The 13,401-nt window shown below is 41.7% G+C and overlaps 1 protein-coding gene across 5 annotated transcripts in view; it reads right to left on the bottom strand.

Moving 5' to 3' along the window:
• TRIO (trio Rho guanine nucleotide exchange factor) overlaps positions 1-13,401 on the bottom strand; it is a 354,351-nt gene that overhangs the window by 207,596 nt on the left and 133,354 nt on the right. For all 5 annotated transcript variants that reach the window (XM_025451453.3, XM_049105660.1, XM_049105659.1 and 2 more), the window contains exons 3-6: positions 12,499-12,613; positions 6,340-6,532; positions 3,232-3,744; positions 1,612-1,734 (exon numbers count right to left, since the gene is read on the bottom strand). In XM_025451453.3, the coding sequence (XP_025307238.1) occupies positions 1,612-1,734; positions 3,232-3,744; positions 6,340-6,532; positions 12,499-12,613 (944 nt within the window). The remainder of the gene's footprint in view (positions 1-1,611; positions 1,735-3,231; positions 3,745-6,339; positions 6,533-12,498; positions 12,614-13,401) is intronic.

A 13,401-nucleotide genomic window follows, 5' to 3' on the forward strand; every position in this document is an offset into this window, starting at 1 on the left:
CTAACTTAAAAAAATAATAGAAGTTTATTGCAAAGAATCAGAAAACAGACTTAAACCTTAAAAAAGGGGGAGACATCACCCATATTTTTAAGAATTTTAACAATGTTTTTAGTTGGTGATATCATGACTGCTAATACATTACCAAGCCTATGTGTTCAGCATTATCTTAGTGCTTTACATGTGCAGGGGAAAGACAATTATGGAATTCTATGGGAGACAGATATAACCCTCACTTTACAGATTAGGAAACTGAGGCTGGCAGAGACTGAACGGACTACGGACTGCCCAAAGTCACATGGAAACTGGAAGGCTCAGATTAGAAACCTCTGCATTCCTAACCCATTTTCTGAATCTACTAATAATGCTGGGGCAGGGAAGGTATTTTCTGTTCTAGATTTTCTAAAATGTATTTTAGTGTTTCCTGTTTCTATAGTATGTGATATAATGCACTGAACATCTTCCACCACTAGCTGCAGTTTCAGAGTAGCTTGATAAACTGAAAAAATTTCTCAGGAAAAAATTCTAAGAAGATTCCTCCAAAGGTAACATTTTGGCTCTTCTCATCTATGCCCAGGTTTGAACATTTAAACCAGAAATTCCCTTACCTCAAATTCCAGAGTAGATTACCAAACTTTTTTGATGGAGTCTATTACAAAAAATTTATTGTTAAATGTTACCTTTAAACTACCTAAACTGGAGCACTTAGTTGGCCAAACTTTATGAAATGACATCTTATTGAATTAATTTAAACAAAGACCCTGTCTTCGTACTACTTTGATGCTCTGTAACAAATGTTATAAGGCCCAAGGGTGGTTAATTCTCATAAGACTAGCTTAAAGTCCAAACCAAAACTCCTTGTCCCCAAAAAGGATATTTCTAGAAGGTTAACTGTCTACAGAAATAACATGTGTCCTGTAGAACAACACAGAGTTTTATTTTAGTTATATTAACTCCAAAAATGTAACAAAAGTACTATTCAGAATTCATTTTTTTTTTTGGGGGGGTCATTTTGTTTAGTAGTCCTAAAACAACCCACCATTGGTCACAACAGGTCGAGGGAGTCAACCTCTACTGGAGCCAGGGAATTCCAGGCATGGCCAATGTCCAGACCCTAATAATACTTCAGTTCAACCTGGAGGGAAATCTCATGTTTTAGGAGAATTGGAGTATGCCCTTGAGGCAGATAGCAGGCAGGCTGGCTTACTTCTTCCTCATGAAGGGCAGCCCAACAAACTGACAGCAGCCCTGCTCAGGTCACTCACCTGGCCACTGAGCAGTTTTTCTGGGGCCCTAACAGGCTCCTAAAAGGTACAGCACAGGACATGGCATCAAAATCATCCATGTTGAACTGGCCAAGTAAGTGATTCAAGTTTCACTGGTGTGTTTGCTTGTTTTCACATTTTTGTTTGTGTAAAACTTAAAAGAAGCTGTAGATACTGCTACCAACCAAGAAGTGCACACACTTGGAGGTCAGCACCTACTACCACATCAGTAACTCTCCTGGCCCCATGTGGCCTCCTGGCAGAGTGCTGGGACACCATCTGTGTAAATACCTCCCGTCTGCTGCAATACTCTCACATACAAGATACCTCTGTTCTGACAGTATCTTACCATACAGTTCATGGCAAAGTGATTGTGCTGTGTCTGGAGTTCCATTGCATGAGGATGGCTGGTCCCAATTTCAGTGTAGCTGTTCAGAAACAGGCCCTTGTTATGTGTGATCCAGTCAAACATCTACCAGAATGAAAAAAAGACAACCTGAAATCACTCCAGAAAAAGAAATGACAGGCACAGAAGCAGGGCCAAACCAATCAAGGGCATGGTCCTTGCTCTGACAGCCTCTCGGAAGATTCTTGAATTTTAAGTAAGCAGTTCTGAACTTGCATGACCTCCAAGAAAATCTTATCTAATGTGTCCCTTTGACTGATCAGGAATTAGGAAGCAGACAGGCAAAGAGAGGTATTCAAATCCCCCAGGCTAATTAAAACTAACCTTTTGACTCTCAACCCAGCCTCCCTGCTCTACTAAACTGCCTAATGGCCACACTGCTCTTTAACAAGAGGCCTGTTAGGTGAGATGAGGGACGTACAAATATCTGGATGGGTTCTGTTATGCTCACAATGGCTGAGGGTAAGTCCAATGACTATAAGATCATACATGCTTTTTTGCATGTGCAAACAGTATTTTAAAACTGTGTAAATGCAAACAATAAAATTTACTATCAAAAAATAGAAAGGACTGAGGAAAAAAATTTTAACAATGATATATCCTTCTCAAGGTTCAATACAGATGCTACCCAGAAAAAGAGGTCAATTATGTTGCTCATAAAGAAAACGTTTAAGCAAAAAGAAATAACTATCATTATTAGGACTGGTATCATGACTTGAACCATTATTCCAGAGATAGTCACCTGTTTTTTGAGTAATTGAAAGGAAGATTTTCCCAGTGTCTTTGATAAGGCACTTCTTTAAACGTAAGTACACTGACAGGTCAAAAGCTTGCCAAACAACAGTAGGGACTATCACTGTTTGAAACGTCCTTTTGTATCAAAGATTTGTGGTGTAGTTTTTTTTACTTTAGAGAATATTCTCCTGTCGGTGACAAGAATTCAATGAGCTCAAATTAAGAGTGATTAATTCACCCATGTTCATGGCTTGCAACACAGTCCTATAAATAAATGTCCTGTTCCCACCCTGCTAAGATAGTTAGCTGGAAACACAAGCATCCACTTGGACCAGCTCTTCTGTATGAAGCATGAGACCATCAGTAATCACTGCCCATATTTCCCAGAAACTATTCTTTGTAACACCTTATTCATCTTTTATTTTAAAAATATGGTCAATAATGATCTGAATGCTGTTCTGTCACTGGCTTTATAGGAATGGAGCAGCTAGGAGCAAAACACACACATACATAACGACTGCTTTTGATCCTATAATTCCATAAAACTTTCACTCTTTTAACTCAAGATATCCTCATCTCTCTTATCGGCATTCTAAACCAAACTGTCAGTAACCAATAACTGAAAGTTCCCCAAATGGCATTGGCTTGCACCCAGAGAAACTGGAAGGCAGATTTAGAGCAGATCTCTGGAGGGAACCAACGAGAGGGCATGGCTGGCTCTTCCTCGATCCTTCCTCCTGACCAAAGCTGGCCCCCCGGCTGCTGGGACCCAACTGTCCAGGGAGCCTTCTGTGTCTCATTTCAGCTCCCCTCTCCCTGCTCCTTTACCTTTTCAGCGTCCTGTTCAAACAGCCTTAGCTGAAAGCACTGGTCCAGCTTCAGTTTTCGTACATGCCACATCTGATGCAGATGCTGCCGTGTTGAGTGCAGCCTGTCCAACATGGCGGACACCTTGGGTAGGAGGCTCTGCAGGTCCGCATTGCCTGACCCAGAGTTCTTTTTGGGAAAGCTGTCACTGCTCTGAATCCTCTGGAGCAGCTTCTGTCCCTCTAAATCTAAGTCTTCTATAGGGGCCTTAATCACCTTCTTCTTTAGCTGGGAATGTTCCTCAATCATATTCCGAGCCCCCTCTAAATCCTGAGGCAATTCTTTCTTGGCTAGGATGTCCTGAAGTTCCTCCAGCCGAGAGAGCATGTGGGTTGCATTGCTAATGTAGTCTTCAAAAGCAACTCTGATTTCAATCCATTCTTCATGGTTGTATTCCAAGCAGCCATCAAACTCGGGAGTTAGCTGAGAAGGATCAACTACTTTGGTAAGGCCTTCTAAAGAGACCATATTTGTCTTAAGGGGGAAAAAAAATCATGTATGAGAAGATGAACCAATTTTCTGTGGTCTTATCATAATGCAATTTACAATACTTACTTACAGATTTTCAAACGTAAAGCAAGTACTCTCTATAGAAAACATGCCTTGTTCTGGCCCCAAAAAACAAATGTCGATGAAAGAAACATTACCAGTAATCGGTGAAAGAGAAGACCATTAGAGCAAAACGTTAGTTAGAATACCTAAAATTATAGGACATTGTATCTCATGAGAGCTAAAGAAATGAGATTTCTTTCCAAGAATGTGGAAACTAACCTGCTCTCTTAGGCACATTAGCTGGGAAATGTCTTAAATTGCAATACAGAGCAGCTGACTTAGAAATTTTACTTTCACCAATGTATTCTTTCTCGTCCGCACCACTCTAGCATCTCACAACAGAAAACCCTATGGAAGCCTCCTACTCTCTACAATCAATCCAATATCTTGTCTTACTCATGGGTTTCCAAAACCCTATGAAGTACCACCTCCCTCTAAGGACATGTGTTTGTAAGCTGTTTATTAAGTGATAAACACTTAGTAAGAACAATCAGAACACAAATCAGAACACTTAATAGGAACGATCAGAACACTCTCACGGCTCATCTTGTCCTACCCTACACCTCCACCTCCCCTCAAGTTGATGATAGGTTATGAACAACTTTTTAAAACTTTCTAAAATATACAAAAATTAGCCAGAAAGGGAGGCAGAAGCTTTTGTTATAAAGCTAAAGACAGAGGGTATGTTTCATGCATTGCAATCATCTGCCACAATTCTGAGCAGTACAGTGTTATACATTTCAGTTTGCACTACATTCCAACCTACCAGTTACGGAGTTTTAGTCCTTTATAATCTAAGCAAAAAATCTCAAACCTCACCCTAACTGTACCATGTGTTACAGGGTTACAATCCATACTGGTGCCTCAAGGAAAACACAGGGGGTGGGAGAGGGGTAATTAAATGCAAAGATGAAGTTAAAGGAAAAAGATTTATAGCCTAAGGACCAAAATATAAACAGAGAAAGGCTGGTATAGCCCCACCTCTGTCACCTCCAGCCTTAGAGTAACCTAGAATTGCATCACTCCACGCTGGCTGGCATGAGAACCTACGAAAAGCAACAAAGCTAGAAACAGAGGCTGTTCCTAGTCCTTGCATTTCTATTTGCAAGGTCGCTGTAGGTTCATTCCTACTCCATCTGTCCAAACTTTTAATAACCTCCATGGAACTAATCATTTCACAGAGAGAGGCTGGTGACAATGTAGAGACAGTAAGTTCAATAGAAAAAGCTGGTAAATTTAAAGGCCCAGAGGGAGGGATCAAAATTAGACTAGCAAAACCTTATGTGCATTGTATTACATAAACCACTTATTTCTGCTAAAAACATGTATAATTAAAAGCAACACACTTTAAATTCTCCATCAAAAAAAATAGTAAGACCCCCCCACCCAAAAAAAAAAATAGTAAGACCCAATAAATTACCCTCCAAACTCACTGCTTAGCTGTGACTTACTGATTTCATCTTTTACCTAAATCTCTTGAACACAGTTTCAAATTCAAATTAAAACGAAATTCAGATTTCAGATTGAAAATCAGTACCATGGAAAGAGATTTTAAAATATAAGTAAACAGACATGTAAAAACACTCTGAAATATAAACATGGAACATAAAACTTAAGAATTAAATATTGTGTGATGTGCTTATTACAACTGGTCTTGTTCCCCTCAACACACGTGAATCCACTCCCTGAATCCTACTGTGTACGCAAACTTGCTAGAAGCAGCACAATTTATTCAACCAAAACTTAGGAGATCTTTTTAGAGAACACTCTATTCCAGAACATGGCATGAATCAGGTTTCAAGCTGGCCAGAATACTTTCTTCCCATCATCATCTCATTATACTAACTGTATCAAAACCTGGCGAGAGCCTTGGTAGCTGAAGGAAGGTGACACTGGAAAAGGAAGTAAGTGAGGAGGTTGAGGCTGGTTTCATACAATGTCTGAGAAACAGCGACGTTACATGCTGCAGAACCCAGAACTCTATAGTTTTTAAAGGAGTATCTCCTTTTTCATAAACGAGATAACTGATGCACAAATACACAATAGATCATTCTCTCCATTACCAAGAACAAGGTGAAAATGTAGTTTCTTCCAGACACGTAAAGTTGGGTATCTCTCCCTAACTTTCCCTTATTTCCAAGGCTGAGGCAATGATAATAAATCTGAAGCCACATCAAGCCATCTGAGGGAACCTCCTTCCGTGGTACACATGTGCCTTACACCTCAGCAGCCCACCCTACAAAACCAAGAGATCTGAAACCTAAATCGCTCTGGGGTGAAATAATCCAGGAGGAAAATATAATCAAAGAACCTAGTTTTGTTATGAATTAGCTACTGCATAACTAATTTTACTTGCCATAGGTATATAAGATGTACAGTTCCCATTTAATATGTGATTTTAAAAATCTATTATCTAAAATGAGGAGGAAAAAAAAAAAATAAAATGAGGAGGAAAAAGTCAACTTTTAATAAACCACACCTATTAGTTTAACTGGTCTAGCTACACATGGAAGTTACCTCAAATTCAAACTTAGAACTGCCAAAATTAGTCCTCTGTTTCTGCCAAAAGTTGTCTGGCTTGATTATCAGTGCAACATGAATGCAGCAGGGAAAGGACTCTTGCAATATCTTCAGCAGAGGCTTAATGGAGTCCCACTTGGACCCACGCATGTCCACGATCACCGTGAATCCTCGCTTGCAGACCTCTTCACTAGAGAAAAAGAAAAAAAAACAAAAAACAAAACAGGTTTAAACCTTGCAACTCTTTCTCTGGCCAGAGTCCCACTAGGTGAGACTGACTACGTCCCTCACTCTGATGCCTTGGAGGGGCAGGGGGTTTTCTCGTCTTCTGTGTATGAAATGATCACACACATTGTCTAGTAACTATTACAGTGAAGGTCCTTGGTGAGGACTGACAGGGACAGATTCCTCACCATGTGCGCAGAGCCCAGGTGGAGAGGGTCACAGACCAAGGAACAGCAGTCACAGGAGCCTCCTGGATCACAGGCGCTGTAACCACCTGCACCAGTGCCCTGGTGATGGCGGGAGCTTTTTGATGTTCCATTTTGTCCCCTTTTACAGGTTGAGGCCCCTGAGCTACCTCAGAGGTTCTGCAAGTGTGGTCCACTGATCCCTGGGGTCCTTGGCGCCCTTCTGGCAGGCTCTTTGGGGTAAAGAGATTTTCACAGTAATACTGAGACTTATTTGCCTTTTCAGCCTGGTTGCACTGGTTGATGCAAAGACCATGTGGAAGATGAGGCTAGCCCTCAGCACTGGCCAAGGCAGTACTAGAGCCTCTGTGTTCTCCCCCTCCATGTCCTGACAAATTTAAACAAACAAAAAAAAGCCAGTTTCTCTTAACAATGACCCTGATAAAGCAATAAAAATTATTAGTTTTATTAAATCTCAACCCCTGAGTACATAGGAAATATATGTAATGCACTTCTGCAATAAAGAAAGTCAAGAGTCAAGGTGTCCCTAAGCATAGTTTTAAGTTCAGTGTTCACATGGAAGCTCTGAGGAAGGCTTTGCACAACCTTACACTTAGGAACCAACCATGATCCTTTTTGTGCTGGACTCACAGTGCATGCAGGCTGCTGATTCCAGTGCCAGACATGAGCCAGGTCACAACTGTGTGCGAGATACATGGAAACACACCTAAGACCCCAAGTGCATAACGACAAGTTCAGATTTTCACCCCAGGTGAATGTGCTGCGCCTAGAGGAAAAACACTGAATATTTTTCTGCCCCAAGGAATCACTTGGGAAACTAAAAAGTATTTATAGTTATAAATTCAGAGTTATAGTTTATAAATTAAAAACTCCGAAAATTAATTATCATTAGTAATGTTAAAAAGCCAAAATAAATTAAGTCCAAATTAAAACCAATTTCATGCTCTCTTGCATAAGCTCACTCCTTCACCCTTCCCTCCCCATCCCCACGTGAACGCCATTCTCTTCCTCAATGCATACCGTCACAGTAACAGTCGCTCCAACTTTCACACATGTAAAGTTCCTATCACAGCTACATCCATGTAAGAGGCAGGTCACCAAAAAATTACAAAAAAAGGTCTGTAGGGATAGAACCTGAGTACTTGACAGCACAGGTGCTAGGAACATGGTGTGGAAAGCCACCAAGAGAACACAGACTGGTCAGCAGCCTAGCTTCTCACTCAAAGGCAGAAACTGCTAGGAATGGTTTGATGAACTTCTCTCTGGAACCCTTGTATGAATATGAACTTCAGATGGGTGAACACTTGGCTCACACATCCTTTGGGATATCACTTTTCTCTGTCTCCAGCAGGTCCTGGGCCATGAACAGCACAGCACAGACCTCCTTCACACGTCCTAGAAACAAACAAAGCTTTCAGAAAGGTCTCCTAAGATCTCCCAAGTCACTGAAATGAAGGATTCCGGGTCTCTTCAGGCTCTGATTGGGTTTCCAATCTGGCAAGACCAGCCACAGCAAAGGGAGCCTGCCCCAGCCGAGACATTCTACTCCGGATGCTCTACCTGGGGCCACACACACCCAAAGGCAGGAGACCGTACACTGCCGCGAGGCCCAACTGCCTTAGTGGGTGCTGTCTGCTGGACTGCATGTCAGACATCAGCCTTCACCAGATCAGGGTAAATTGTCAGGCAGCCTGTGTCTCTCCTCGCAAAGCCCTACACAGCCCCTCCACCTGAAAGGAGCTAAAATGAATCCTGAATAACTCCAGGCTCGACAATAGGAACAAGTTACATAATGCCACAACCAGAAGGTGCCTGAGCTTGCCAGTTTACAGCAGGCCTCACTATCCACCCTCCTCCACAATTGAACCCACCACCCAGTGACTTCTAGTTAAGGAAAGTCACAAGTGAACTGGGCTGGGAGTGCATATCCTTTCAATCAGTCTTTACCCAGTTAAAAGCCAGTCCTTGTTAAGAAAGCAGTGACTTGCAAAGATTCCCAAACTCAGTTCCATTCATGAGCAGCCAATGATCGTGGACAGCTCTCTGCAGAAGGGATCCATGTCACTCCTCTACCTGAAAGATACTGCTCATTGGAACAAGGGATTATCAAGCAGGTATTTCAGCAATTTTACCTAAAAATCTCATTTTATCTGTGAGGTAAAAAAAAATTTTAGGGGTGCCTGGATGGCTCGGTTGGTTAAGCATCTGCCTTCAGCTCAGGACATGACCTCAGAGTCCTAAGATAGAGCCACACATCAGACTCCATGCTCAACGGAGTCTTGCTTCTCCCTTTCCCTCTGTGATCTAAGCCCTCATTCTCAAATAAATAAATAAACAGAATCTTTAAAAAAAAAAAAAAAAAAACCAATCAATTGCATGCCTCACATTATTTCACTAGTGACAAAAGAGAATTGAGGAGGTCTATCCACGTAGCTACTATAAATCATTCTAAAGAAAGCAAAATGCTCTAAAACATAATTAGTTTAAGTGTAATTCAAACACTAAGAGCGGGCAGCCCCAGTGGCGCAGCGGTTTAGCGCCGCCTGCAGCCCAGGGCGTGATCCTGGAGACCCTGGATCGAGTCCCACGTCAGGCTCTCTATATGATGCCTGCTTTTTCCTCTGCCTGTGTCTCTGCCTCTCCCTCTCTCTGTCTCTATGAATAAATAAATAAAATCTTAAAAAAAAAAAAAAGAAACAGTAAGAGCAATAAACACCTAGAGATGTACCAAGACTGATGTTATTTTCATCACTGTGTGGGAATCCCAACTATAGCAGCAAGTTCTACAATCACTTGCTTCTCCTACACATAGTTAATGGAAAGTTTCCTTGCAAATTAATTCTATGAACATCCTTCTATTACTCCAAATGCTTTTTAATTTTTTTTTAAGGAGGGAGGAAGGGAAGGGAAGGTGACCCAAGTAATAATACTCAAACTACTCACCACTGCTCAGATCACACTTATGCTTACCTCTGAGGGCCACATTTTAAGAGGCAGACTAGAGGCCATGCAAAAGAAAAACCAGATAACCGGCTTCTCGAGCACATGTCAAAAGGAAAAGTAAAAGAAGGAAAGCAGAAGAGCAAATAGGAAAGATGGAAATTACCATACTTAGAGAAAGCTACTATATGCATCAGGCACCACTAGGCACGTACATAAGAAATGATACCAACAAGTACACATTACTATCATATTTCGTAGATCAGAAAACTGATAAAAACAGCTAAGTAACTGGTGGCAGGTCACAGCCAGTTTGATTCTGCTGCCTGTGCTTTCTGGATGGGGTGCTTCTCCACATCTGGGAATGCGGGAACTGCAACTGTACAGCTGAGGGGCGGCAAAAGGCTACCTTCGCATCACAGATATTGTCAGGAGTAATGGACAGGAAAAGAAATCTCTCGACCCCCAGGATGATCTTTACCACAGCAATAAAACGTCAGACTTAAATGCAAGCAAACCCACAAGTCAAAAAAAAAAAAAAATTTACACACCATTAATTTGCTAACGATTTTCTTGACCATACTGTTCAGCTGTAACAAAACAATGTTCCTGCCACAAGCACACAGTGGGGCAGAGCAGCTCCTGTGTGGTCAGGGCAGACCCAGGAATTCTGTTGCCACTTCTCTCCATTCAGACCACTGTGAAATTTCCCCATTATCACTTGAGAAACATATCATTTACACACTAAATGATTAAGAAATCTCATTTCTCTTATCGTTAACCCAGGACAAGCAAAGTGACATCTCTTCTCACTTGGAATTATAAATACAAAAGCAAATCTAGGAGATGAAATGAAGCAGCTGTGGGGGGGTCACCAGCACAACAGCAGGGGGGGGGTCACCCCACACGCCTAAGTATTAATAAATGATAGGAGGCTTGAGATTTTTTTTTTTTTTTATGGGGGAAAATTCAGAGAAAAACAAGACTGGCAAAATCTGGTCATCACTAAAGCTGGATGACAGGTATGTGGATGTTTGCTACACTAGTCTCACTACTTTTGTGGATGCCCATCATAACGAAGTTTTGTGAGTTTAAGTGGGTCATCCAGATGATCCAAAATATACCTGCGTCAATTTCTTTTTACCATATCAACGAAACAAAAGAAATTTTTAACAGTTACAATCAACACAATTTTTTTTTTTTTTTTTTTTTTTTTTTTTTTTTTTTTTATGATAGTCACACAGAGAGAGAGAGGCAGAGACACAGGCAGAGGGAGAAGCAGGCTCCATGCACCGGGAGCCCGACGTGGGATTCGATCCCGGGTCTCCAGGATCGCGCCCTGGGCCAAAGGCAGGCGCCAAACCGCTGCGCCACCCAGGGATCCCCAACACAAATTTTTAAACCAGAAAGCCAGTCGCCAAAATCATAGAGAATCATTCCATTATTCCACTACACAACACATATCACTTTGATTGGCAGATTTATTTTTTTACATTGTCCTCTGTATTTCTGTTTCTTCTTCCATCATTAGTACAGTACCTAATACACAGTAAGAACTCCATAAGTGGTTATTTATAAATATGCTATTATTTATAAATGATAGAGTAATCTAGAATTTCTAAAGCCCTTTCTAATTCTACAATTTCAACAGTTCAACAGCCCAAAAAATACCTAAGTAAGAGGAAAGAGTAAACTTTTCCATACATGTATGTAAGACTCTAGTGCTCTGTCACTGATGATGCAAAGTGATGGTTTTCTCATAAAAGATGCCCAAACAGGAAAACCCACTAACTTGCTCAGCTTGTTAGGCAGTCAAAAGCCAGAGCTGACTCTCCTCAGTCACAGAAAGGATAGGTTACCAACGGGCACTGCTGTCTTCCCTGGTTGGTGCCAACTGAAGTAGGTCAGCAGTATCCCAACTCATGTGCTGTTGCAGACATTATCACATTAACCTCTGAGAAGCCATTACCACTGCTACTTGACCATCTTTTATTATTTTCTTGCATAACATGTTCATTAATGTTACTGTCTATACCAGCCTAGTATATAATGACCAGGTTTTCTTCTATACGTTCTAGTTTGAACAATGTGCTAGAGCAAGGATGTTGCTTGCGCTAGCACATCAATTATGCCTTTAGTACGTGCCTTTCCTTTTCACCACAGGAAAGCACCCCTCCAGCCCAAACGCATACAATTTCTTATCGCAGGCATGTTTAAGTCCTTGGATTATATCACAGCAGTACACTCTTTTCCAAAAAATAATCCAGAAAATAAAGCCTTGCCTATTCTTGGCGTTCTTCAGCATCCACACTAAAGATCCCACTATCACTAATGGGGTCTCAGACTGAATGGGCGTTCCCGAACTTAGCATCTTAGCTAATAATGATTTTTAACGTCTCACAAACTTCATGCCACAAATCAAGAGGATGCTTTTCAGAAACCGAAGATCAGCATGAAGACAGAATTGGCATTCCATTGGTGGTCTTGCAGGGCATGACATCTTGGTATCATTCACAAGGACAGTGCACCTGAGGTACCACATCCTGATCCCAGCCCCACCGTCACCACACAAAGCTCTTTAAGCAAGACTCGTACCTTCTCATCCCCACACCCAGAAGTGTTGTAAACATCATACATTAGAGCTAAGTACAGGGATTATGATTTTAGTTCTGCCCTGTTTGGTTTGCTTAGAATTCCAGCCACTTGCAGCTGCTTCTAGAGAGCACAGGGCCCATTTTTTGGAACAGTCAAAAGAGCGACAAACCACAAACCACACAAAACTCACCTAGGGATACAGGCTAGATAGGAAATGAGTCTCCTGAGGTCCTCCTGTCGTATTCTATCATGATTGCTGCGAGCAGGAAATGTTAAAATGGGACCTCCACGTTTATCTCTGCCACCTGAAAAACAAGCATTTGGAGCATACTTAGACACAAACAAGAGAGGACAGGACTCTGCATGCCACTGGAGGTCACCCAGCCACTCATGTGATGCTAAACCTCCACCAACTGCATGGCCAGGAAGGACCGTGCAAACAGCAAGGGTCCCTGTTTCAGGGGAGGTGCAGCTGGGCTACTTCATCCCCTCCCCAGGACTCTGAAGAACGAGTCTGAGTGGAAGCCATTGGAGAAGGCCTCGTCTTTTGAACCTCCTATGTGTTTCCTCCTACTTCAGTTTCAGGTTTGGAAAATGTTTCCATGTATATGGGCATCATTGCCCTTAAATCACAGCCTCCTCATGTCTCCCCAGGCCCTCTTGTACTCCTCCACACTGGCCCCTCCTTCCACCCCAGCATTCTAAACTCTCTCTTTGCTATCAACCAAACTAAGTTGTAAGTCTTGAAGGCAAAGAGACAAGAATGGTCTCCACACTTGATGCTGATGAAGACTTTCTATTACCTGAGACCCAGGGCATCTTCCTCTCTCGAGGGCAGCACCTGACCCCAACAGTCAAGCCTCATCCATCTCTCACACAAAGCCACACATAAAAATAAAGAAAGTGGCATTTAAGAATTTTAAGACAGAATAAAATTAGCTTGAATTTAGGAAAATTACATTACATACTAAGTACAAATCTCAAGTGATTGCCTTGTCATAGGCATGATGTGACCCTCATGAACATACATAAAATCCCAGTGAGGTCTGTTGTATCACTGAACACTTTTAGTGAAATTTCCAGATATATGTTA

This window comes from Canis lupus, chromosome 34, assembly GCF_003254725.2.
Source record: "Canis lupus dingo isolate Sandy chromosome 34, ASM325472v2, whole genome shotgun sequence".
In the NCBI taxonomy this organism is placed as follows: Eukaryota; Metazoa; Chordata; class Mammalia; order Carnivora; family Canidae; genus Canis; species Canis lupus.